At 39.4% G+C, this 27,737-nt stretch overlaps 2 protein-coding genes across 2 annotated transcripts in view; one reads left to right on the top strand and one right to left on the bottom strand.

Moving 5' to 3' along the window:
• PLAT (plasminogen activator, tissue type) overlaps positions 1–6,135 on the top strand; it is a 22,525-nt gene extending 16,390 nt beyond the window's left edge. The window contains 8 exon segments of the mRNA XM_081046634.1: positions 238–412; positions 912–997; positions 1,921–2,116; positions 2,228–2,364; positions 2,526–2,558; positions 2,561–2,665; positions 3,503–3,669; positions 5,224–6,135. Coding sequence (XP_080902760.1) covers positions 238–412; positions 912–997; positions 1,921–2,116; positions 2,228–2,364; positions 2,526–2,558; positions 2,561–2,665; positions 3,503–3,669; positions 5,224–5,382 — 1,058 coding nt within the window. The 3' untranslated portion in view covers positions 5,383–6,135.
• A 3,115-nt stretch (positions 6,136–9,250) lies between these two features.
• AP3M2 (adaptor related protein complex 3 subunit mu 2) lies at positions 9,251–27,657 on the bottom strand. Its single transcript, XM_081046349.1, has 9 exons — positions 27,469–27,657; positions 25,626–25,970; positions 22,347–22,518; positions 19,246–19,383; positions 15,270–15,355; positions 14,876–15,009; positions 13,325–13,532; positions 12,904–13,048; positions 9,251–11,721 (listed from the first exon to the last, which is right to left on the bottom strand). Exons 2-9 carry the CDS (start codon positions 25,896–25,898, stop codon positions 11,621–11,623), a joined length of 1,257 nt encoding a protein of 418 aa, XP_080902475.1. The 5' UTR covers positions 25,899–25,970; positions 27,469–27,657; the 3' UTR covers positions 9,251–11,620.
• Between the last annotated feature and the right edge of the window lie 80 nt (positions 27,658–27,737).

Here is a 27,737-nt window from a genome sequence, read left to right as displayed (position 1 = left end):
GCCACATCCAGTTGATGGAAGGTGGCACACAAGAAGAAAAGCCTTTGCCATCCCTATGTAAAAGGGCTTAAGAGGGAAAGGGGGAGGTGGAGTGATACCACGCCCTTCTCACTGGTAGGCTCGCTGCTTTCACCTCCACAGGCCAGCAGCTGCATGGCAGGCCCTGATGCAAACCCCAGCTTCCCTGCTTAAGCATTTAATTGGTTTTGTTTCACTTTGAGATTTCTTTTGTTCTAGGAAAAAATGGGGACTGCTATTTTGGAAAAGGGGTAGCATACCGTGGAACCCACAGCCTCACCACCTCTGGTGCCTCCTGTCTCCAGTGGAATTCCATGATCCTGCTAGGCAAGGTTTATACAGCACGAAAGACCAATGCCCAGGCACTGGGCCTGGGCAAACACAATTACTGCCGGTATGTGACACAGGGTCCAAGGGGCTCAGGTCTAGACAGAGGACGAGATTAGGGTATGGGATGGGAAAAGAACTGATGCCTAAAGTTATATGGAAGACCCAGTGGGTGGGAAGACACTATGGTTATTATCCAATCCAAGCTATTCATCTGCTAGAATAACACCTATCATGAAAAGCGAAGTCCACCAGTTTTTCAACCCCGAATGAAAGGTCCCGTCCCATAGCCATTTAGTCTTCTTTGTCCCGCTCTCACGTGGCACTGTTATTCCAGTGAATTGTAAGAGTTTTCTCAAAGCACAGCTCACAGTTATCCCCAACAACCTTATGAGATGAGAATAAGGTGAAGTCAAAGCTGTTTTCCTGCTGTTGGGTCTGAGACCGAGCCAAGCCCAGAACATGGGGTCCTCCCTCCCAGCTCAATGTTTTTTGCCGTTTGTTCACTTCCCCTCTAACGTGGCTTGTGTTGTGATTGAAAACCTTAAACTCCCTGTATCATCTAGGAATCCAGACGGGGATGCCAAGCCTTGGTGCCACGTAATAAAGGACCGCAAGCTGACATGGGAATACTGTGACATTGCCCAGTGCTGTAAGGACCGGCCCTTGGCCATCTCCCTTTGCCCAGCCTCAGTGCCCTGTTCCTCTTGACCATTTTCTCTGCTGTTTCCTGTGTCTTCAAGGCTGCCTCGTTCAGGCTGTGTAACTGCCAGATTTTCAGGGAGGCCAGGCCTTGGTGGGGAGGAGGCTTCCGTGACTGAAGCAATGGTGGGGTAGCAACACTCTTGGACAGCTATCTACTTCCCACACGTGGGACATTGCCTAAGAATAGATTATTAGTACTCGGTTCCTGTGAACACACAGATCAGCCAGAATGTTCCATAGGGCACATAGAGTCTAACTGGGCAGGTAAGACACAGACTACCAGCTAACTCACAACGAAGGGCGTGCGTGGTGAGTCCTCAGTGAGCAGTATTAGGTTGCTCACTCCAAACCTAGTAGGCTGGGAATATTGAGAAAGCTTCGTAAGGAGGTAGGATTTCACCTGGCCTGAATGATGGACACGTTTGAGTAGGTGGCAAAGAAATGGGGGAGACCTTCCCCAGGAGAAAGCTGCAATGCTTCATTATGTCTCAAACCAGGAAGTGACTGCAGGGAAAAAACAAGAGGTAATGAAGCATAGCAGAAAGATCCCCAGTTTTGGATGTAGACAGATCTGGGTTCTAACCCAGCTGTCGTGACCTTGGGCAAAATCTCTCAGCTCCTCTGACACCGCGTGTGGTGAAGTTTAAAGATGGTGTATAGACAGTGTTTGGCTTGTACTGTGTATTCAACGAATGAAAGCTGTGGTTTTTATCATCCTGGAGACGGCTATGGCACTCTGCACCAACCGGTAGAGGTGCGGTAAGCCTGTAGACATTTGGGGTTCCAAGAGAAGAAACCAAGGAGGGTATTCAAGAACCTCACCTCATGACTGCAGGTCTGATCTCCTTTCTCTGTCCTTTCCTCTCCCAGCCACCTGTGGCCTGAGACAGTATAAACGGCCTCAGTTTCGCATTAAAGGAGGACTCTTCTCAGACATCACCTCTCATCCATGGCAGGCTGCCATCTTTGTCCAGAACAGGAGGTCGCCAGGAGAGAGGTTCTTGTGTGGGGGAACATTGATCAGCTCCTGCTGGATCCTGTCTGCTGCTCACTGCTTCCAGGAGAGGTAGGGACTTAGAAAACCCAGTCGATTTCCTATTCTCTAAGGCCTCGAAACCAGGCCCATCAGAGGAAACCTCCCAGGAAGAAGTGTATCCTAAGGCTGTTTCTCCGTTAGGTTTCCTCCCCATCACCTTAAGGTGGTCTTGGGCAGAACATACCGGTTGATCCCTGGACAGGAAGAGCAGAAATTTGAAGTAGAAAAATACATCATCCATAAGGAATTTGATGATGACACTTACAACAATGACATTGGTAAGATGTCATTATTCTCCCCAATCCAGTTCAAACTCCGGATCGTATAACGCACACCCACAAACCCTCCTTCCAAACCCTTGCCCTCTCCTTCATCTATTTCCGCTAAAATCAGAAGCTCTTCTCACCGGGCTTGTTCTCTTCCTCCTTCTCCCTCCCAGCACTGCTGCGGCTGAAATCAGATTCGCTCCAGTGTGCCAGGAGAGTGACACCGTCCGCACAGTCTGTCTCCCGGAAGCCGATCTGCAGCTGCCCGACTGGACAGAATGTGAGCTGTCTGGCTACGGCAAGCATGAGGCGTGTAAGTGGAAGGAAATCACGGCCCCATCCTGTCTGTCTGCAGGACAGCAGGGGGTGCAGTTGTTGACCAGAGAAAACAGTGGTCCTGAGAATGGTGCTGGCCTGGGCTCAGGCACTGTCACTATGGAAATGTGGGCAAGTTCCCTGTAGAGTGAGAACCTATCCTCCGCCTTCCCTACCTCACGGGCTTCCCTACCTCACCATGCAGGTCTGAATAGCACAGATGCTTTGAAGAGCTTAAGGTTTCAAGAAGATTCTGACAAGAGTGGAGTATAGTAATTAAGGGTGTGGTTACTTGGGCTCTGCAGTGCTACGGTCCCGAGTTCAAATCCTAGTCTTGCACTTTGCTAGCAGTGTGGGCGTAATTTTTATTTTATACTGCTCCAAGCCTCAGTGTCCTCATCGGTAAGACGGGGACAGAACTAGCTACCTCCTTAAGTTATAAGGATTAAGTGACTTATTAGGTTAAAGCAGTATTTCTCAACCGGGGTGATTTTGCCCCCCAGGAGTCATTCATCAATGTCTGATTTTTGATTGTTACAACTCCGGATGGAGGTTTACACGCATTTACTTGGGAGCCAGGGATGCTCCCAAGAACAGCATGCCCAGGACAGCCCCCCACAAAAATTGTCTGGTCCAAAATGTCGACAGTGCTGCTTTTAAAACCCTAGGTTAAACTCATAAAACAATAAAATATTGGCCATTCCATAGGATTCAACCTAATATGTGCAAAGGTTGATAAATGTCAGCTATTATTAGAAAATACGGCTTTCTCCTTCCAAAAGGTTTAAAAATAACTTGCCTTGAGACCATAAAACGTTTCCCTCCTCTCTTTCAGCTTCTCCTTTCTATTCTGAGCGGCTGAAGGAAGCTCATGTTAGACTGTACCCATCCAGCCGCTGCACGTCCAAGCATTTGTTTAACAAAACCATCACGAACAATATGCTGTGTGCTGGTGACACACGAAGTGGAGGGGACCAAGCAAACCTACATGATGCCTGCCAGGTAAACATGAGTGTCCTTCTACTCTGAGACCACCCAAAGGTAAAGATGTTCTTTGACCAACAGGTTCTTAACCAAGAAAAAAGTTACCGCCAGAAATGGAGTGATTTCATCTTGGTGAGGCCCTGGGGATTCTAGATGAGGGCCTCAGAGAATAAAGCAACTGGAGAAAGATCAAAGTTACCCAAACTTAAGAAATTTAAACTGCAGGAAATTTCCCCAATGTGTGCACAGGAAACTCCACCTGGTACAGGATTTCCTGTAAGCCTCAGCAATTAATTGACTATTGAAGTGATGGATACAACAACACAAATTAAGAAATTCTTGACTTCTGTAGGTTCTGGAAGATTGAAGTTGCTATGTAACAGAGGGAAGGAGGAATGACAACTGACTGGGAAGTAGGACAGAGATGATTTGTGAGAAATAAGGTTTAAAAATTCATCGCTAATACTCTGGGAAAGCAAGCTATTTCAGGCTCTTTGTGTTGGAATCCTTATTGGAGTTGGTACTTCTATTTGATGATAACAAAACACTGGTGTGTGGGACACAGACACACCTGTGATATTAGGACCTAAATACAGCCAATGATCTGTTATTGATGAGACATTTTCATGCCTGCAGTGTGCCAGGCTGTCCACTGAGGGATTGGGGTTAGAGGGGTACAAAAAGAAGTAAGTCCAGGCTCTTCCATTGAACACTTTGCGGACTTTTTTATTATAAGGTAATCATATCAGCATTTCTCCACTCTCCCTTGGTTCCTTGATAGCCTTTGGCTCTTTGAATAGTTTCTTCAGAAACCTCAACTGTACTACCTAGCTCAACAACCATAAAAAGTTCGTATGCAAAGTGCAACCATGATTATTTCTTTATTTGTTTTACTTCAAGTGAAAAACAAAACCAAAAAAATCATTTTGATTCAATAAGACAATAACAGCTAACAATTGGCAAGAGTTTTGCTAAATGTCGTACATTGTTCTCAGAGCTTTTCAATCTTTTCTTCCAATTAATTCCCATAACAACCTTATCGGGTATATGGTATTATCTCTATTTTACGATAAAGATACTGAAGTATAGTTAGCCCAAGGCTACACAGCTAGTAAGTGGTGGAGTGAAAACCAAGGATGAGGCCTGAAATGTCTGAGCAATTATCTCAATTGTACGTTACAGTGTAAACACAACCTAATTCTCTAGATCAGGGGTGTCCAAACTGCGGCCCACGGGCTAACGGCTGCCTGCAATCCATTGTTAATTGGCCCGCAACAAATTCCAAACATATATTTAGTTTACTTAAGTAAACTAGGTGAGGCAATACGTACTTCACCTCCAGTGAGTGGCCCGGCTGTTTGTGTATTTTACTGCATATGGCCCTTGGTAAAAAAGGTTGAAAAAAGTTTGGACACCCCTGCTCTAGGTGATCATGATCATGGAGATAAAAATTTCCCTCTCTGAACTGAGTACTTTGAAGAGTACAATATTAACACAACAAATACTAACCCTAATTTCTGCCCATAGAGTCTACAATTTTTGCAAACAACTAACCTGTTCCTTCTTTTGCAGGGTGACTCAGGAGGCCCGTTGGTGTGTCTGAAGGACAACCACATGACTTTGGTTGGCATCATCAGCTGGGGCCTTGGCTGTGGGCAGAAAGATGTGCCAGGTGTATATACCAAGGTTACTAATTACCTAGACTGGATTCAAGACAATTCGCGCCCATGACCAAGAACACACAATCCCTGAAATCACGGCTGACCCTGCCTGCCTCCACTTCAGAAGACACCGACACAGAGTGCTTCTTTATACTAATTTCTCCATCAATCACACAGTACAAGTGGGGGGAGAACCGGTAGGAGAGGGGAGAGAATATATTTTCACAGGTACTTCCCACTTCGGAAGTTTTTAGTGTTTAGGGTCTGATTTCTGAATGTATTCTTTCAGATTGGCAGACAGATAAATGCCAACCCCTCCCAGAATGCCACCATTTAGGGCAGAGGAGAGGTAGAATGAAAGCCCAACTCTGAATCTGTCAACATAAGAAGCTTTGGGAATGGGACCACAAAGATAAAAAAGCATGTCTCCGTGGTAAAAACTTAGATCCTTCAGGAAAGAAGCATTGCATTATAAATAGAATGTGTATTTATAGCCACAGGAAGCCCAACAAGGGCCTGAGCCTCCCAATGAGGAATGAGGCTGGCTGGCCAGAACATATTCCTCAAAACCATCCTTTCAATTAAGTATTTGTCTTTCTCCTTTCTCCACTCTACAGATCCTGCAAGGTATTCCTTTCGTGTACAGTGTAAATCTTTTTCTTATCAACTTTATAATAGAAGAATTGTATCATTTTCGTAACTGATAAATTAGACTTTAACATATTTATAGCAATCCATTTCAGTTTTTACTTTCTGTTGCCACAATTCTGTATTATACTGTATTGAAATAATAAATTCAGATATATTTTTCACATATTTTCCCAAATCAGAGTGGAATAATTGTTACATACACAGTTTCCCACAGCTGATTTATTCATATTTACGTTTTAAAATCATTCAAAGTATTTCCTTTCATTCATTCAACACACACAGAATACTTACTGCATACAAGGCAGTGTGCTAGGTGCTGTGGACAGGAAAAGGGGGAAGAGAAAGGAGTCCTTGGTCTGACTTTCGAGAAATAACAAGTTAGAGCAGAGATGGACCACAAAATGGCAGAGAGAAACTTTTACTGGAATTCAGTTGCAGGAGGGATTAAGGAATCTTAAGGGGAAAAAATAGAATTCGGTAGGGCTTTCAAAAATTGGGCAAGATGTGGACTAGTGGGGGTGGGGGGAAGCGTTCCTAAAGCAAGAAATACCACTGCATGAAAATATGAAGATCTGGAGAGCAAAAAAGACAGTGGGTATATGGGGAGTTGAGTAGTACGGTGTGAAGTGCATGAAGAAGAATGTTGGTTGGAATGTGTTATAGGGACTCTGAATGCCAAACTAAGTTGGGACTTCATTTTGTAGGCAAAAGGGAGAGCCACTGAGGTTCTTGCTTAAGGGAAGTGAGGAACTGAGCATGCCCTAGAAATATCAAGCAAGTGGTGGCTGGAGAGAGAGCAGACTAGGCAGGGAGACTCCCTAGACAGCAACCCAGTAACAGAAAGGAGAGGAAACCATGGGATAAGAAGAACTTAAATATGACCTGCTAACATAGCGACATCCCAATTGTTGGTTCAGATGAGAAGCTAGTATTTAGGCCATCTTTTTTCTCATTCTATTTTGCTTTCCTGTTAATCAGAAAGAATTAACTCCCAGATCAGTTCACGCAAATGTGTTACTTCAGGAATGCTGCTTTCTGCTTCTCTTAGACTACTCTATTAACTACTCTTGAGATCTAACCCATATTCCTGGCTGATACCTGACAGTTGTTATCACCGACACCCCAGATTCAGAAATAAATCTGCTGATGCAATGCTTGCTGTTGGGTAGATTTTGACAGTTTCTTGGAGACAAGCTGTGGGGACAGAGCCCCAGAAAGCAGTTTCCAGGCTCTCGGCCTCATGTGGAGAGGTGCTGGCTCAGATAGTGGATGGCCGTCAGCTGTGGCTGGTTGGCCATCAGCTGTAGCCATTAAGCCACTGATATAACTGCCCTGGCTACAGAGGGGAGCCGAGGAGAGTGAAGGAGGAGACTGAAGGAGAGTAAGGAGAGTCAAGGAGAGTGGGTCAGTTGGCAGCAAAGCGGACAGCAGGTCGCACGTCGTGTAAACTCAGCCTCCAGTGAGACCATAGTGGTATGACTTCCCTACCTATGGCTCCGTGGGTGTTCCTTTTTGGCCTCACCATGTCCTGCGTTCTTATGTGGGGAGAGGGACCAGAGACCCCGCAGGCCTCCCCGCCGGACACCCCGCACGACACAAGCAAAGGTATTTGCAGTTGTCTCTGTCTCTTGAGATGTTGTCAGAATGTTCAGCTTAGAGGTTCTTAGAAGAAAAGTGGTTTCAACTCACAAAACAAAGAGTCTAGGGCTTAGGAGGTTACTTCCGGAAGGAACACAACCAACCTCCCTGAATTGTAGTCTCTAGACCAGTTCAGTAAATGCAGGTCACAGAAACTTAAGTCACAGATTTCTTGACTTCAGACTGCTTGCTTTCAAGTTTTCCTGTGCAAGTGGCAGGTTTTATTTTACAAAGATGTCCGTCTCAGCCATTTCGGAGAAACATGGCTCGAGGACAGCAATAAACAAGACTCTTAGCTACTACATCTCCAGCAGGAATTCAGCTGGTTTCATCCCCTCCCCCCAGCATGACAAGCTTCAAGAAATGAACTGAAGCAGTTAGGCCTCCTGGGATGGAAATGCAAAGTTAAAAGGCATCAGCATTCCTCTGAGTGACGTCCTGGAAACCACAGACTGGATGGAGACAGTTGCTCAGAAGAGGCCACTGCCTGAGCAACAGGGTAGAGTCTGGGCCATACAAAACATATTCACTTGAATTATACCAAACTACATTTGAAAAGCAACACATCATTATCCGGTGCAGGTTAGAAAATTCAGGATAAAATATCTGGAACTTGTTAGGGGAAGGAAATGGGCATAGGGGGAAATTGAACAGTATTTCCTCATTACCCCCAGTTGGTTAATAAAATAAATAGATGCTAATAGACCCAAAGAACAAGAAACATTCTCAGGTAATTGTGCAATTAGTCTTAATGGGTAAAGGCTAGAGGAACTCAGATAATTGAAACTGCTTTCTTCCTAGAGCCTCAACCTTAAGTCTGGTTTTCAGAAAGTGTCAGAAACTTTTGGTTCCACGTTTAACTTCAAAAGCCAAAGACTCACACAGTCCTCAGTACCTGTGATCTTGGGGAAAGTTTGAGTTTCAAATTCAATTCTCCTTTTAAAATTCTAACAATTAAAAAATTAATTTCATTGCTGGCACTGAGTCACCACCTACTGGCCATTACAGCAAAGTACAAGTATAAAATATACCTAGTCACACCGCAATGCTACCAAGACAGCAAGGCCAAGGGAAGAGCTATCAACAATGACTAAGAAAGCTAGGATGGAATAATAATAGATAGTAAACACTCTTGATTAGTGAATGGAAAGAAGTCTTAAAAATCTCTTTAAGGCCATGAGGGATTTATAGAAGGAAATTAGTACAGATATGGGATAATCATATCTGTCTACACTTTACAAAGACTTCCAATGTCTTATCTTCCAAGACATCTCCTACAGTTAAGATGTCTATGACCTTGAAGCCCTGTTTCATGTTTTAGTTAATCCACGAAGAAGACCAAGAGCATGGGGAAAGCATTAGAGTGAAAATCAGCAACTTTAACGGTTTTGTCTTTTACACACTGGGGAAAAATAATTTGATCTGGACCTTCATTCTCACCACCTTAAAAATGCCATTAATACCAACATCCCCTATCTTCCAAAGGTGACTAGAGAATCAAACCATACGTATGGCTTTAGGTCTGCTGGTTGAAAAATACAAATGTAGTAAGTTCCTCCTGAATTGATTTATTTCTTACTGCTTCTACGGAGGCATGCATGGTATACCATTACCATTAGTCCTAGTAAGAAAACGATGAGGATACAGAGGACTGGCAAAACTTAGTTTTATTAAGACTTAAACAGTGAAGATACTTCTGCACATGTTAAACACATATGGAACTGAACAGCTTGATTGAGAAACCCTGTACTACATATGTTAACATGGCTGGGTGGTAGCGATAACTGCACCACACTTCAAAGGTCTGCGACACAGGTGATGTAATGGGTACTTCATATGCTGAGGCCTGCAGCTCCCATACCCTAGAGACTTAATGTCTCCTTCAGTTCTTCCTTTGAAATTAGGATGCGCTGCCCTGAAGGAAATAAAACAGCTGGACTTATGAAACTAAAGAGATTCAGGGACCAAGATTGGTTGTTTCCTGTGAAACTTTAAAATCCTTCAGAGCCCTCCGGAGAAGTAACTCCAAGTATTCTGGAATCCACAGGCAGAGATGTTTCCCCTACCACAGGAGGTGTGTATATGAGACATGATAATCCTGAACAAATTGATGGAGTGATGGAGCACGGAACACATCTGATTGTATACAGCACAATTTATCCCAGAGGAAAACCACAAAGCAACATTACTCTGCAGCGAAAACAAGTCCAGGAAGTAGGAAAATTAAACTAGCAAAAAAAACCAATTTGTTTACATATTTGGAAATCGGGCTTTAGAGAAAAATTGCAGGGTTTGGAGAGTATAAGTCTTCATTTTTCTCCATACACAAAGCAGAGCACAATATTACTACTTAAGCTGTAACTTTTAAAAACCTGTCTTTTATACAAATATTTAAATGGGTAATAGACACACTGAACTAGAATAAAATTATCCATTGGGGAATCCTGAGGTACTCCTTCTGTTGTCATGTTTCTTAAACTGGGTTACACGAGATCAACATGCCCCATCTTCCTACAAGATCAGTTTTATTCAAAGATTTAGGGGATTTTTTTTTTTGCCTTAAAACAAAAATGGACTGGTAGATATCTATTGTTAATAAATACATTATAGAGTACAAAACAAAAGAATCTGAGAAAATAACTCTACGGAGTAGCTTCAAGGATGACCCATGCCCTCAATGGCAAGCATTCTTCTTACTTAGGGATGCTGATGGAAAACTTTCGGACAGGATGGCTTAGACTCCAGTACCAGTACAGCACTGACAAATGAACATAAGGGACCACTGGGTTATAGTTAAGGTACACCTTCATGAGGAATGAGCTGGCCATCCACACCCCAATACTATGACATACAAAATCTGGCTGCCATGGGTTTATGGGATTGGCTTTTCTAAAACTCTCCTCAGGTGACAGGGAAAAGGTTGGTGAATTCTGTAAAGCTGGGGTTGTTTTGGGTTAGGGAAAGAAGCATTTCAGGCAACCGCCACTGGGAAGAGGACAGGTCACCTTCTCACTGAAGATGACGGACCAACTGCAAAAGGCAAGCAGCAGTTAGTATCTGAAAACTGGCCAGATATAGTTATGGTCTTTAAGGGAAAATCTGATTCTACCGGGGTTTTCCATGTCAATCATGGACTTGAATTTAAGAAGTTTCCAGTTCATTTCTAGAAGTACAAATGTTTGTTGTTGTTTAATATATGAAAGTAGAGGGATCAGAAAGAAACTAACTCAACTCTGTTCTTCCCAAACCTCCTTCATGTGAGACTTGATTGCTTTTCTTGCCACTTTCACTCTAGGGTCCTCATACTTCTTTAATGCTGTTTCCTCTTTCTTCTCCCTCATAGATCAGATCCTTCACTGGCCTGTCCTTGACTAATATTCATTTTCTTCCAAACTCCCTTCCTTTCCTTTCCTTTCCTTTCCTTTCATTTCCTTTCCTTTCCTTTCCCTTCCCTTCCTTTCCCTTCCTTTCCCTTCCCTTCCCTTCCTTTCCCTTCCCTTCCATTCCCTTCCCTTCCCTTCCCTTCCCTTCCCTTCCCTTCCCTTCCCTCCTCTCTCTCTCTCTCTCTCTTTCTCTCTCTCTCACCCTCCCTCTCTCTCTCTCTCTCTCTCTCCCCCCCCCCTTCTTTCTAATCTTTCTTTCCACTTTAAAAAACAGTAACGAAGAAGTCTTTCACTGGCTTTAGATAATTAAAGCCAAGCAAGTAACAAATGCTAGTCTTTTCCTATGGTAACCATGTTAAAAATCGTTAAATATGGTATCAAGTATCTCTGGCCTCCCTCCATCGCACAGGTCTTCTGTAAAAACTGAATTGGTGCTGATTGTTTCAGTTCTGTCCGGCGTTCCCTGGCGACCCTTTTCTCCCTTGATTAGTTCCATGGCACTGAAGGCTAAGGAAAAAAGGGAGCTGATGAATCCAGAAGGGGACTGACCTAGGAGACAGGCTGATATTTTTTTCCTTTTAGACAAGTAAGAAATGAAAAAGTGTTCATGACTGTTCCCTTCGTAAAACTCTCCCTTCAGGTTCGAACTTGGAATTTTCCAGCTTTGGTCATGTATTTTATGCCCTTAAAGGGTTTATACTTTTCTCCATACATATCCAGACGGTTCACTTTGAGTCCTGGAAGGAAAGGAAAATATGACATAAGCATTATTCAAAAGAAGCATGTAGCATAACTTTAAATTAATTTCAATTCAAAGAGATCAGTGGACTAGAGATAGTTGTAACAACGAAGCAGAAAAATAGTTTCCTTTATTTATACCACTTGAATGAAGCTAACAGGTTTTTCACTCTTGGTACATACACTGATCATAAAAAATTGCTCCAACCAAAAATTATCCTATTAGAAGACCTGTTCCTGAAATAGAAAGTTCAGAAAGTTATATACAGACTGAAATGAGGGTTAAGGGAAAAATAAGACCACTGCATGCTTTTCTCAAGTTACTGGACGGAGTACATGAATTAATAACAAAAATCAATGAATTAATAATGAAATTATAACTAAATGAATGACTAATGAAAAATAATGAATAAACAAATGCTTCCTAGTAGTCTCACTGTACTAAGCAAAAAATATTTTACATTATATAGAGCTTTAAAGTTTGTTAAGTGTTTTAAGATGAAAGAGGTTATAATTTAAGTGAATTCTAATCACTTAAATTAGACAAGGTCTGTTGGTAAAGAAAAACAGGAACTTCATATAAAGCTAAAGTCATCTCCAATCTATCTTACAGCATTGTTCTAAGGATTAAATAATAGAGGAAAAGAGCTTAAAACAGTGCGTGGCACTTAATAAATGCCCAGTAAGCGGTAACTATTATGCTTACTATTATCCTAAGGTAGGTGTAGACTATAGTGGACTGACTTGGATAGGCCCAAGGATTCTAAATGATAATAAAAGCAAATGGGAAAGTCCTCTGAAATTGAGAGAAAGGAGAGGAAATTATTGTTTTCAGCTACCAGCTGAAAGTGCAGAAGCATTCCCATACTGAAAACCCTGAGAACTTCAAATTGACAACCCTAGGATTCTACAACTGCCTGGGAACACCTACGCTTACCAATCTTGTTTCTTTCTCATCTGTCTTAGACACTTTTATTCAAGTCACTTAAGCCAACTTCAAAGCAAGGATTACAAATTTTCCCCAGAAATTTGCTAGAACAGGTTTTACTAAAGATTACACATCAGGGAATGAAAACAAACTTTGTGAATAGGGAGCCACCAGAAGGCTTTTTGATGTCTGTGCCTTATTGGAGAAAGCCATTTCTGTTCTCTTCAAGCCACCTAAGCTGTGGGGCACTTACCAGAAATGGCCAGCTGCTGGATCTTGAACTGCAGGTTAATTGTGGGGTTCTCATCTGGTTTGGAAGCTCCAGCCTGAAGACTCATGGTCCCCTTCAAACTTGGTAGCTTTTGGGGATTTATTTTTCCTACATCCCAAGACAGCATCTTCAAATTAAAAAACAAGCAGAAGTTTCAGTGGAACCCTTCCTGGGAGGCAGTGGAGCTCTAACGTCAGGGTATCTGTTCACAATATTAGAAGCGGCTTCTAGGGTGTTTTTCAACAGAGAACACTATTTATGACCACAAATTATCTCAAGGAGAAAACAACGTCCCTTTGTTTAATCTCCCCTTTCCACAAGGTATAAGGTCTATGTGGAGAGCTCCTGCAGAGTTATTTCTATTTAACATCAGCAATTCAAAACCTCCGGCTTATTCTCCTACCTTGGTAACTGGGTCAAATGTGTGTGTCCCCTGAGAGGGAGTGAGGCTCATATTCAGGACCCCTTTGGGCATCTGGCTGGTGACAATCACTCCCTCGATGGTCTTCCCCATAGTCTGTTTAGGTCCTACCGTTATTTCAAAGCGTCCAAGTGAACTACTGTCCCGGAAACTGATGTTATGTTTGACATACACTGGAATTGCCACCAGACTGGAAAAGACAAAAGCCCATTTTATTAATGTCTTGGAAAAATGGCAAACTTTCCTCCTTTTTTGCCCTGTTGGCGTCTTTCCCGCCCTTACCCACTCCCTTACTCTTTATCTTAAAAATTAAGCACAGAAAAAGAACCTCTAGTAATCTGTGATTATATTTTTTTTAATTTTTTTTTTTTTTTTTTTTTTTTTTTTTGGTAAAACTAAGATGCTGCCTTAGTAAGTAAACTAACTCTTCTAATGACTGGATATCAACAAAGTCAAAGAATATACTAAGCCTACTATGAGAAAGGCATTATAAACAGAAATTAGGAGCCACTGTATTTCTATGTTTTACTTTGTGACATGTGATCAATAATTATTTGTACTTGGGAGAGGAATATTTGTACATCATGGACATTTGATAACCTCTTAAGAGAGTTTTTACTTGATCTCATCTGATCCTTACAGAATCCTATGAAGGAGGGTAGATTGTCATGATTTGACAAAAGAGGAAATAGGGAAGCCACAGAATAATACTAAAGTAGTAACAGTTCTTAACACCCATTGAACACTTCCCGAGTGCCAAGAATGCTAAATGCTTTCTATTATCTCATTTACTCTTCCCCATAAGAATGAAGTAAGTGCTGGTACTACCCTGATTTTATAGATGAATACTGATATCCTTATACTTAACTGAGGTTAAGTAACTTACCCAAGGTCACATATCATAAGTACTGAAGGTGGGGTTTAAATCTAGGCAGTCTGATTCCAGAGCCTTTGCTCTCCAGCACTCAGATATTTTCCTAAATTGTTTATTCCAAATCACACAGGAAGGTATTGGTGTCTCTGAGGTCTCGTGGCTCTCTTCAGTCCGCAGACCTTCTAGTAAGGGCTTCCCAAAACCCTTCGACTCCATATTACAGAGACTGTTTAAGACCAAAAATCAGTGCATTTTGTAGTTTCTGCTGCATTATTTAATGCTTCTTTTGGGTCAGAGGGGGATTGAATACAGGTGTATTCAGATTCCAATTTAAGAAAAAAATGTTCTTGTTTAGATATATAATCGAAACAACACAAATAATAGCAGAAATCTCGAGGAGTACTTATTTTGTGGTAAGCACTATTTAGATTCTCTTACTTAATCCTCAGAACAAGGGACTTTTATTATTTTCAACTTACAGATAAGAAAAAAGACACAGAAAGATTAAGCGACTCACCTGAGGTTACCCTATTAGGAAGTATAGAAGCTGGAATTTGAACCCAGGTAACTCCAGAGCCAGAGTTCTTAATCATTACAGATAATGTTTCCACACATACCCATATACACAGATTCCATTCTTAATTATAAGGGCTGCTTACTTCTGTGCACTGACATGGTAAGAGAGCAGGCGAAAGTTTCCATCGGGAGGGATGAAGGAGAGGATACGTTCGGATTCCCAGCGCTTGAAGCGAACACAAGGATGGAAGCTCACATCATCCAGTAACCTGGGGTTCTACAGTTCCCAGGCAAGGAAAAGCAAGAAATAGGAATTAAACATCCATATTTCTTTCAGGAGTAATTTAGATGCTGTTCTTATTAAAAACACACACACACGTTCTGTAGTTACTTATAGAAAATTCAAGGCTGACATAAGTTTTGTGGCTGTCCTTAATTATTTCTTCTTGCTCCATTTCATTCTTACCACTCACTCTGTGTTTCCAAAAGCATTTAACTTCCCATCCCAAGAACTAAATCTCTGGTCCAGGCTTTTACCATGAAGGAAAGTGTAAGGTCTGGCATTCCTGTCAGCTTGACACAGGCATCAATCACCCCCTGGATCTCCGCAGTAATTGTGGAACCTGAGACAGGAACAAGACAGGAGGTAAGAGGTTACTCAACTCTTCCCTGTCTTTCCTAACTTATTCCCTCCCTCCTTTATTTTCTCTTTCCCTTCCCAACTTATTTCCTTCCTCCCTCCCTTCTTTCCTCCCTCCCTCATTCTCTTTCTTCTTTCTTTCTGTCCCTCCATCCAATTCATCTACCTAATCCATATGTCCATCCTTCCAAACATTTATCAACTGCATGTCAAGTATGAGACACTAATATGAAGTAATGGGGATAAAAGATTAATAAGATTGTTATTAGCCTAAAGAAGTTTTCAATGTAGTACCAGAATCAAACAGAGAACATCATTATCTTAACCAATGGTTCAAAAAATTTCATACCAGAAACGGCTCTCCCTGATGTCACCAATGAGCTTTGCTGCTAAATCGAATGGACACTTTTGGTCTTTATCCTACAGGATCTCTCTTCCTTTTCAAAATCCTCCCCTCTCCAAGGTTTCTACTTTTCTAGCTCCTCTTCCTCTTTCTGTTTCTTCTCACATTCTTTAAATGTCTATGCTTTTTCATAGTTCTGAACTTCTCTTTTCTTTCACTCAACCCTCCCCTGGGGTTACTTTATCTACTTCCCAACCTTCAGTTTTCATTGATGGCCAATTATTTCCTAATCTTTTATTCCAGTTCAGCCAATTGGACAACTCCACTTGGATGTCATGGAGGCACTTTAATCCTGTTGCTGAAGGTAGAAAGAAAATCCTTGACCCTTTCTACTTCTTCAGTGCCCATATCCAATCAATGATCAATTCCTCTCTTTTATGACTTGTCTCTTAAATCTATTCATTCCTCTCCATCCTCACTACCATTGTTGATATCTGTATTTTGTGACTTACTCAACAGCCTCCTGCTTTTCCTGCCTTCAGTCTTACCCCACTTCAAGCCATTCTTCACACTGCAGCTAGACTGACAGTTCTAAACTACAAATCTGTTCAAGTTACTCCCCAACTTAAACCATTTCAATTGCTCTAAATAGTTCTCCTTAAAATAGCATATAAGATTTCATGATCTATATGAAGTTATTGATTTGTTTTTTAACTTTTTTATTGAGGTAAAACTTATAGTAAAATGTAAAAATCTTAAGTGTACAGCGCAATGAATTTTTAAATATGTACACACCTATGAAATACCACCCACACCAAGATGTGGAACCTTTGTAGCGTGCTAACAACATGTTCTTCTTGCCCAACCTAGTTAATTCGAGTTCTTAAAACTCGATTACCATAGATTAAGTCGCACCTGTTCTTAAACTTCATATAAATGTATACAACTGTATATAACCTTATGCCTCTGAGTTTTTTGCTTGACACTGTGAGATTCATTCATGTTGCTGGGTGTATCAGTAGTTCATTTTTGCATTACTATACCATTTTCCATAATGGCTGTACCAATGTACATTCCCACCAACAGTGTACAAGGGTTCCCTTTTCTCCACATCATTGCCAACACTTATATTTTGTCTTTTTAAAAAGATTTTCATTAAAATATAGTTAACATACAACATTATATTAGTTTCAGGTGTCCACCATAGTTACTCAACATGTCTATATCTAAAGAAGTGATCACTGTAAGTCCAGCAACCATCTGACACCGTACCATGCTGTCACAATATTGACTATATTCCCTCTGCTGTACATTACATCCTGGAATATTTGTTTGTTTTACACCTGGAAATTTGGACCTCTTATTCCCTTTCGCATTGTTTCCTCCCTTTGTTAAATAATGTTGAGAATCTTTCTTTTTTATTATCTTTTTTAAAATTTAATTTGTTGGGGTGACAATGGTTAGCAAAATGATATAAAATTATTTTTCAATTACAGTAGACATCCAATATTATTTTATATTAGTTTCAGCTTTACAGCACGGTGGTTAGACATTTGTATAATTCATTTGTTGAGAAACTTTGCTGATAATAATGTAATAATAATGATTGTGATGTAACGGGAGATATCATTAATGTGAGGGTATCATAAGTGAGAATCATGTAGAGAAAAGAAACAGCTGAGGACCCCTGGATAGAAGCAAGGGAAAAAGCAATTAACCCCTTCACTGCAAATGAAAGACACCAAATATAATACATATTTGAAGATGAGATATAGAAACTCTCAAACAGGAAAGCAAACCCAGTAATTAAGTCATTATATTAATTTCAGGTGTACAGCGTAGTGGTTAGACATTTACATAATTTAAGAAATGACCCCCTGACTAGTCTAGTACCCACCTGGCACTATACAGTTATTACCATGTAGTTGACTATGTTCCCTATGCTTTACTTTACATCCCATGACTATTTTCTAACTACCAATTTGTTCTTCTTAATCCCTTCGTCTTTTTCACCCTGCCCCCAACCCCCTCCCATCTATCACCCCAATAAATCTAGCACCCATCTGACACTATACACAGTTATTACAATATTATTGACTATATTCTTTATGCTGTACCCTACATCCCATTCTAATTAATATGAGGCGACATCTCATTGTAGTTTTTGATTTGCATTTCCCTGATGATTAATGATGTTGAACACCTCTTCATTTACCTGCTGCCCAACTGTATGTCTTCTTTTGAAAAATGTCTATTCAGGTCCTATGCCCACTTTTAAATCACATTATGTTTTTTGTTTTGTTTTGCTATTGAGTCGTATGAATTCCTTATATATTTTGGATATTAGTCCCTTATCAGATAGATGGTTTACAAGTATTTTCTCCCATGTATAGGTTGCCTTTTCACTCTGCTGTTTCCTTCGCTGTGCAAGAGCTTTTTAGTTTAATGCAGTCCAACTTGTTTATTTTTGCTTTTGTTGCCATTGCTTTTGGTGTTATATCTAAAAAAAATCATTGCCCAGATCAGTGTCAGGCAGCTTTTTCCCTATCGTTTCTTCCGATAGTTTTATAGTTTCATGTCTTATGTTTAAGTCTTGAAACCATTTTGAATTGATTTTTATATATGGTGTACAATAAGGGTTCAATTTTATTCTTCTGTAGGTGGACATTCAGTTTTCCCAACACCATTTAATGAAGAGACTATCCTTCCCCCATTGTATACTCTTGGCACTTTTGTTGAAGATCAGTTTATTGTAAATGCATGGTTTTATTTCTGAGCTCTATATTCTGTTTCATGGATCGCTTTATGTCAGTTTCATACTGCTTTGATTAACATAGTTTTGTAATATATTTTGACATCAGGAAGTGTGAAGTCTCCAGCTTTGTTCTTGCTCAAGACTGCTTTGGCTACTTGGGGTCTTTCTTGGTTCCATATGAATTTTAGGATTGTTTTTTCTATGTCTGTAAAGAATGCCATTGGGATTTTGATGGGAATAGCATTGAATCTGTAGATCACTTTGGGTATTATGGACATTATAATAATATTCATTCTTCCAATCTGTGAATACAACTGCTTTCCATCTATCTGTGTCTTTAATTTTCTTCATTAATGTTTTATAATTTTCAGGGTACAAATCTTTCACCTCTTCGGTTAAGTTTTTTGTTAAGTATTTTATTTCTCTTTTTTTGCTATTTTAAATAGGACTGTTTTCTGAATTTTCTTTTAGAATAATTTGTACATAGAAAATGCCACTAGTTTTAGATGTTGATTGTTTATCCTGCAACTTTACTGAATTTATTAGTTCTAACAGTTGTTGGTTGAGTCTTGAGGGGTTTCTAGATAGATGATCATGTCATCTGCATCATAATATTGAAGTCCGTTCCCAGTATTTAGCACAGTGCCTGACACAAAGTAACCACTAAGTTAAATGAAAGATTTTGAACGGGGCATAATTCTGATGATAGCAAGCATTATGTGAAAGAGCCCCCTTTCAATTTTTATAGTTCTGAGAATAGAATAAAAGCACCTACCTGATTTATCAATGATGGCATCAATCTCTTCAATCACATCAAAATAGGCTTCATTGTTAGTATATTTCACACCCGTCCGTCGCCAAGGCACCACCGACAGCTGCCCAGTGGGAAGCTGATCACCCACATTGGTGCTTCCTGAGACAATGAATATTACTGTAATTTCATTCCAATTTGATAATTGGATGTAACCAATTACCTAATAATCATAGAACACATCCCTAAAAGTTTCTACGCTCCCACGATTCATGCACACAACTGAAGAAAATTGTAAAATATGATGAGAATTTTTCCAACTTCTACATGGGTAACCCAGTCTATTTTTAAAACTTGTCGCCATCTGGTCTGTCTTCTCAAGCGGAATGAAGGTTAAAAAAGTTACCTGAGTAACAGATATCATATTTTGGTTTTGAAAGTAACTTGAACTTGGTCTCTCAAATTCCACAATAGCTTGCAGCTTAAATAATGTATTGGCTTTCAGTAGGGATGGTAATCTATATATTGATATAAAATTTTCATGGGTAAAAACAGATTCTAGTTTGAATCTGTTTTTGTACCTAGGCTCTTAGGTACATTTATGCTAGGTATTAAAATGTATACATCAACATAATTTCTCTCATACCAATACTGAAACTTAAGAAAAGAATAAAAATTAGATCTTTCCCTGTCTATAAGAACTGTAAATCCACTCCTTAACTTGTTTTCCCCAACACAGGCATCAAAAATATATACATTTTTACATTTAAAGATTCTATACTAAAATTATGAAATAGTATAACTAATTCAAAATCTATTTCCTCCTTCTTTAACCTGGATATTTTTAATCTAAAGAAAGAAACAACAAACACACATCTATTTAACTGTTTACAAACATTTCAGCTTTTCAAAAGTGGTTCTCAGATACCATTTTCTAGATTTAAGTGAGATTCAGGAAAATGACTTCATATTATTTATAAATGATTCAGGCACCAACAAAGCTTTTAAGGTTTAAAACGAGCCCAGAATATTGAAAACCCAAACAAATTTGTTTTCTTAAAAAGATGCACTATGAATTAAAACATGTCATCAAACTATAATAATTAAATCAGTCTGATAATAGGGCAGGGAAGCCTAAAAAAAAAAGACCAAGAATCCATAATGACTTAGTACAAGATAAAAATATCATTTGAAAATGGGGGAAAGGATAAATTATACAATAAATGTTGCTAGGAAAACTGATAATTTGGAGAAATAAACATAGAACTTTACCTTATATTGTATACCAAGATAATTTTCAAATGGATTAAAGAAATCCAAAAATAAAACCATAAAAGAACTAAAAGAAAATGTGCTTTTTATAAAAGAAGATCCAAAAGACATTCTCCTATGTTTTCTTTTAAGAATTATAAAGTTTGTTTGGTTTAACTCTTTGATCTAGCTGGAACTTATTTTGTGTATAGAATGAGTAAGGGGACTTCATTTTTTTTCTGTATCAAAGCTGACTGTCCCAATACAATGTATTTCACAATTGGTCCCCTGGCCCACTGATTTAATATATGACCACATCTATCTATACCAAATTCCTATCAAAGCTAGGGTCTGTTGCTGGACTTTCTATTTTATCCCAATCATCTATTTGTCTATTACTGGGCCACTACTATATTTTTTAAATTACCGAAACTTCATACTACTAGTATTATCTATTCTATGAGTTTCTGTCTTGTGTACCATATGAACTTAATATATTTTGATATTTGACAGGGCAAATCTTTCCAATCCCTTTGTAATTCTTTTTCAAAATTATCCTGGCTGTTCTTGCATATTTATACTTTTTAAAACATACTTTTCAATCAGTTTGTCAAATTCCATTAACAGCCTATTTATATATTTAGTGAGACCCAAAATGTAAAACCTTAATGAAGCAGAATAATTTTACTAAATCAAGAATTTTTTTAATGTTGCTAAACAACATGTGAATAATGTCAAATGACAAGGGGCAGATTGTGAGAAAATATCTGTAACAGAGTTTTCAAAATATATAAAGAACTCTTACAAACTATCAGGTATATTTCCAATATATGATAGTTTAATATCCTTAAATGGAAGGAATTCTTTTAAATTAGAATAAAAAAAGAAAAACATTTCAACCAAAAAAAAACCAAAAAACAAAAAAAATGGGCAAGGGACACAAAAATGTAATTCACAATAGAGGAAAAATAATCAATAAACATTTGAACAGGTTTTAACCTTCTTAGTAATAAAAAATGAGTATGTAAATAAGATATCACTAAACTTACATGGCCAAAGTTTTTAAAAAATTAATAATAAAATAATAATGAGAATAATAACAATAATAATAATACAAAAGTTGACTAGAGTACACAGAAATTGCTACTTAAAATATAAATTAGTGTAACTTTTCTGGAGGGCAATTTGGTACAATGAATTAAACTCCTTAAAATGTGCACACTCTTTTAGCCAGCACTTCTATTTTTAGTACTGAGACCATCCTAGGTGTACACAAGGATTTAAGTATAAGAATGCTAATTGCTTGTTATTTAAAAAAAGGAAAAATCAGAAATATCACAAATAGGGACTAAGTAAATAACTTAGGGTCTATTCTATATGACATAAAATTGTAAAGTCACTAAAAATTATGTAGAATAGCTATCATTATGGGATAATGTTCACAAAATATTGGTAAAATTTTAAAAATATACGAGTTGTTTAAAAATATTCTATCCATCCATCCATCATCCATCAGGCTAGAAAAGACAAAAAAAATATACACCAGTTTATTATAAGTGTGGGGAGATTAAGAGTTATTTTTATGTTCTTTGTGTTATTCTGTATTTCTAATGTTTCTACAATAATCATGTTTTTTCTATAATTGGAAAAAAATTATTTTTAAAGCAGAACACTTCATTCTGACATTCAAGTCAGGATATTTTCTACATAACAAAAATCTATTTCAGGTCATACTCAAAGACCATAAAGAACAAAATTAAGGCATCTAGACATTTGAGATCCCCAAAGATAACCACTTAAAACAATGCACAATACCGAAGTAAGCCACACCCCGGATGGCAGCAGCTTTCTGTGGGTTTCCCCCTTTTCCATACCTGTTATCGTGTTGACAACTGTTCGAAGGATAGTGGGAGGCTTTATCAGTTCTTTGAGGATGTTTGACTCGGTAGCTAATGGAAACCCATTGTCAAGCATCTCTTCTAATACCTCATAAACCACAACCACATTGTCTTTGATCACTGGCTCTGAACAGACTCCAAAATAATCCTGATGAAAATACAAGATATACATTTATCACTCAGAGACTATATTAAGTGAAAGAATGTTCCTAGAGAATAAGGATCTAGTCCTGCCCATATGTGTTTTACTCAATGTTTCTGGGATAGTCTTCTACAATGAGGGAATGAAGCATAACCCCAGTTCTCTTAGGCAGTTGATTTGGTAGAAAGAACACTGGACTGGCTTATAGTACTAGCGTCATTACTAACTTCTTTTATAAACTAGAGTAAGTCATTTAACCTCTTTAGGTTAGTTTCTTCAACTAGATAAAATATGTTGAATACAAAACTGAATCTAGACTATTATATGTGCTATGAACAAGAATTTGAAAGAACCATGCAAAATGATAATAATGTGATATATATTGGACCTAAAAATCTTTTAACCCTTACTGTTGTGCGATGCCTTAACATTCATGCAGCTAATAAGAACTGAGAAGGAAATAAAATAAAACGAGGAGGATGAGCTAGCACACCAGATAATCTCTTTGGATCATCCCTACTCTACGATGCTAGGATTCTAAGAACGCTTTGTACCTTTATTAACAAAAGCTAAACTTAGATACTAAGTTATCTGGGTTGTGGAAAAAGCACTGGATTCCAATCAGATTAAGTCATGCAAACTAATTTGGGTCTTGATTTCTTTAATAGCATAATCAGGATAATACCATTGGATGCACAAGGATGTTGTAAGAACAGAGTACGGTTGATTAAATGATAATATATGCAAAAGTGCTTTGTAAACTTTAAAGCACTATATGTAAAATGTGACACATGATGAAATGATTTACAAAGAAGTGCTTGTAGTCATTTGGTGGGCTCTTCTAGCAATGTCAGTCATGTCTTCTACTGCATCTCTGAGATGATCATATAACCCTCTTTGAATTCATCCACTGAATGGAAATTCACCCTTTTTGAGAAAGCCCATTCTATTCATGCATAGCTCTGATTATTAGAAAGTTCTTTCTTTTCCTAAACTAAAATTTGCTTCCTAAATCTGCCTTACAGGACAAGTTTATATAACAATGAATTAAAGTTATTTGAACACAGTTATTTGAAGACATCTACAGGCTTCCGCTTCAATTTTTTTTCTCATGGCTAAATTCTCTGCTTGATCCTTCCATTGTTGATGCTATAGTATGGTTTCTAGATCATTTTACCATCTTGCTATTTCTTTGAATACGCTCTAGTTTTCCAATATTCTCCTCAAATTATGACACCCAAAATTGACTGCGGACTCCAGATGTGATCTATATTATGTCAGATAATGTCAATTATCAGAGCCATTCCAATATCCAAGAGCATTTTTTATCCAAGAGCCATTCCAATATCCAAGAGTGTTTCTAAAACAAAAGATTTCTTCCTTAAAAAATGAGGAATTAAGGGGAAAAAAGTTACACGTTTCCTTCCCAAGATTTTATTTTGAAAAATAAATAAAATACCTCACTAGATTTTATAAATCAGGCAGAACATGAATTGAGCAGTTGAAAAGGAGACTTTTTAAGTATGACAAACTGCTATAGCAAAAGTGCTTGCAATTGTATAGCTGAAACGCTTCCATTATATTCTAGTCCTAGAAAAATAATACAGCCAGAGAGAACACACATCAAATAAGACATCAAAATCAGAATGTATCCATTCAAAAATGACAAGCTCTGAAGTCCCAAACTTCCAAACTAGCCACTTTACTGTTTTCCCGAATTCCTCTGTGGTTTCAACTAGATTAAACAACTTCTCTTACTTCCCGTCTTGTATTAGATTGGTGCAAAAGTAATTGCAGTTTAAAAAGTTAAAAATAATTGCAAAAACCGCAATTACTTTTGCACCAAACTGAGAATTAATTACATAATATTGGTATGGCAATATGAAGCTGATGTTGAGTTTCACCAATGGGATTATTAATCTTAGGAAGAGGTCAAGTATCATGTGGAAATCATAACAAGGCCCAGTTAGAGTGGTTTAAGATCGTAACAACTAGGTTTTTCTACTTACAGTCCCTCCACAATCTGGGCTTACAATTCTCCGGTTTTCGCTGTGGGAAGGACATAGTATACCACATGAGAACCGGAATACTGGAATAGTACTAGCAGGAAATATTTGTGGGAAAATTATAAAATATAAATCTCTTGGAACAAAAGCTGTTCTAGACATGTGATGTAAATATGAGTGCAAATGAAAGGACTCTTTGACTTGTTTTTAAATTTTTATCGTCTTCTTCTCCAATCCCACAATTTCTGTATTCATATGACTAATTCCAGACCTCACATGACAAGAAGTGGAACCAAAGGGCCCTTGCTTCTCATTTATCATTTGAATTATGCAAATGACCACAACAGTTAGAAGTTGAGCAATTTTTTTAGGAGAGGATTCCACTATCTGAATTCAGAGCCTGGGCAGCCTAAGATCCTGTACAATAAATGGCACTGACATCCTAGTATAACTAACCTCTCCTGTACCTACTCCTCAGGATCTTCAAATCTATTCCTGAAACAAAAACTTAAAATGAAAGCTGTATCTTGTAAAATGTGTTACTTAAATTCTTAACGGGTACAGAAGATTTTCCAATCTTAAGTTTGCTCAGCACTAGTACACCTGTGCTGTGGGTAAGTACCCCAGACCAAAGATGAAGTGGGGATGCACAAATTTCCCCTGCCAGGGAGAGTGAACACAAGCATTACTTAGCTTTTCTACTTAAAAAAAAAAAATACATATCTATACACACTCATCACTTTTTGATACAACTCAAAGAAACATAGTTAACAATGGTCAGTATCAAGATCATTATTTAAAAAAAAACAATAAACTCTTCTGATTTGTGAATAAAAAGTAGGACGATTCCAATCGCAAGAACTGAAATGACTGTACACAATCTACTCAGTAGGGTTCCTCTCTCATGCAACAGGTTCAAAGTATTCAATTTTAGATGCAGTCAATTCCATAAATCGAAGCAAGAATCTTATCAAATGGGAGAGGAAGTGAGCAATGTCAGAGTTTTGATTTTTTAAAAAGTTCCTTAATTGAGGCTGAATACAATGGAAACACAGCTAGACAGATACTTTATAATTTACATGTCTGAACGTCTTCACATTCACATACCTGAAATGTGTCCACTACTCGGTGAAGAAATTCAATGACAAATAGAGGAGGGACCTCCGTCTGGATCACAGCCACAAAAAAGATCTTGTGCCGGTAAACACTTAAGAGATAGTGGTGAGGGGTAGGGATAACTGGCGGTACATTTTCTGCCTCAGTAGCTCTCTCTTGTGCCTCAAAAAAGTAATCACAAACAGAACGACTGACCACACTTTTCCAATGTTTCTCCAGGAAAATATCTCCGGACGAGTTGATCAAGAAAAGGCTATGAATCATGGTGGAGATTGTCAGTGAGAGAAGAAAGTCTTTCTCAGTCTGAAAGCCTCAAGACTCTGCAAACTTTCAACCCTAAAAACAAAAGAAGCTATGATCAGTTTCATTCAACCAAAACACCTTCCCCATCTTTTCCAGCAATCCAAGTCTTACCCATCTTTCAAAATTAGACTCAAGTCTTCCTCTACTGCATGAGCCTGAAGTATCCCTCCCTAGAATTCCTGAGGATAATTATTAGCCATCTTGTCAATCAAGCATATACTGCCCAGTTCTTCTTACTAGTACCTGAATCATGTCCATTTAAAGTTCAACTTAATTTTGGAATGTGTATTTTCTTAACTGGACTGGAAGCTCCTCGAGAAAAAAGACCATGCCTCATGTTTTTCTGTCACCTCATTGCGTATAAGATGGCTTCAAAGAACATTAATGAGTTTCATGTATTTGACCACAACTCACACACACATAAGAAATATTTATGCTTGTTCAGTCTCTTATGGTAGGCAGCCATTAGCCAAATACGGTCATTGAGCAACTGAAATGTGGCTGGTCTGAAATGATATGTTCTGTAAATGTAAGACAAACACCAGATTTTGAAGGCTTTGTATGAAAATGAGAATTGAAGATATCTTACCAATCATTTAATACTGATTAAATTAATGTCAATTTAATATTGATAGTTGGATATATTGGGTTAAACAAAATGTATTACAATCAATTTAACCTGTTATTTTTTTTATTTTTAAAGTGGTTACTAGAAAATGTAAAATTACATAGTATGTAGCTTACATTATATTTCTATTGGACAGCACTTGTCCATGAAATGGAAAGCTGTCATTGTGGTCTCTATTCATTCAGGCAGACCCCATTCTCTAAGTATTTGTTATACACAAGGCTCTGCGTTGGATGCCTTAAAAAAAAATCCCTCTGGGAGATACCCCTGGTGCCTCAGGGACAGCATCTCTACGATGCCAGTCCCCAGGATGAGGCAACCACGCTAGACCCCAACTGGAACCATTCCCCGAACTGGCCGCGAACTGACCCAGCAGGTCAACCGCGAAGACCTGATGTACCAAGTGCCCCAGCGCTCGCTTAATCCCTCTGCGGGGGGACAAGACTGCGGGAGGAAGGAGAAGCTGCGAGTAGCTAGGATGTGGAGGAGGTGAGGTGGCTGCCAAAGTGGGTTATTTTTGCGCTGGTCCCAGCCCAGCCGCCTGCGAACCAGGGATGGAGGCCCTTTGGGGCTGGGGTGGACGAGGGGGCGGATTTAAGGTGTGTGCACGTTCGGAAGGTGAAAAGAGTCGCCAGTATGCACACATGTGTTGCCATGACAACAGTGTTCCTTCCTCCCTCAGCCATTAGGTTGTGGGAGCGGGCCACCTCCGCACACCGGTACTCAATCCCTTACCTCTCCCTACCGCACCCCGCAGCGCGGAGTGTCCGTCCGGCAGCATCCCGTGACCCTGCCCCTACCGCGCGTGCCCCCGCCCAACCCTCGCGCGCCCTAGCCCCAACCCCGGTGGGCTGCCCGCCCGTGCCGCCCCCACCCCGGACCCGGGTCATCAGCCCTCCTCACCCGGCCTTGCTCTTCGCCGCTCTCCCCGTTCCGCTGAGCGAACAGGCCCCGCCCCCCGCCGCCGTATGCCCGCCGATTGGCCGGTCCGTGGGCCTCGTGCCAGAGACCAAGGTCTGAAAGCCTCGGATTGGGCGTCGGTGATCCGATCTTCCCCTCTGATTGATCGCTGTCCACCGCTAACCCTGTTCTGGAGCTCAAGCCCCCAATTGGCCCTTGTTGACGTTTCGGTAATCTCGGATTGGTTCAGCTCTGTGGCACCAAGCCTTGAT

This window comes from Rhinolophus hipposideros (genome assembly GCF_964194185.1).
Source record: "Rhinolophus hipposideros genome assembly, chromosome: 4".
In the NCBI taxonomy this organism is placed as follows: Eukaryota; Metazoa; Chordata; class Mammalia; order Chiroptera; family Rhinolophidae; genus Rhinolophus; species Rhinolophus hipposideros.
Note: the sequence above shows the minus strand (reverse complement) of the source record. Positions and strands in the feature narration are given on the sequence as shown.

Bases quoted from the DNA above. Each gene is read 5' to 3' on its own strand.
- AP3M2 (XM_081046349.1), bottom strand. From the start codon at position 25,898: ATGATTCATAGCCTTTTCTTGATCAACTCGTCCGGAGATATTTTCCTG. The intron at 15,010-15,269 runs GTAAAAGCCTGG...TGGGAACTGTAG, and splicing joins ACCTTACACTTTCCTTCATG to AACCCCAGGTTACTGGATGA. The intron at 13,049-13,324 runs GTAGGAGAATAA...TTTAATTTGAAG, and splicing joins CATTTGACCCAGTTACCAAG to ATGCTGTCTTGGGATGTAGG.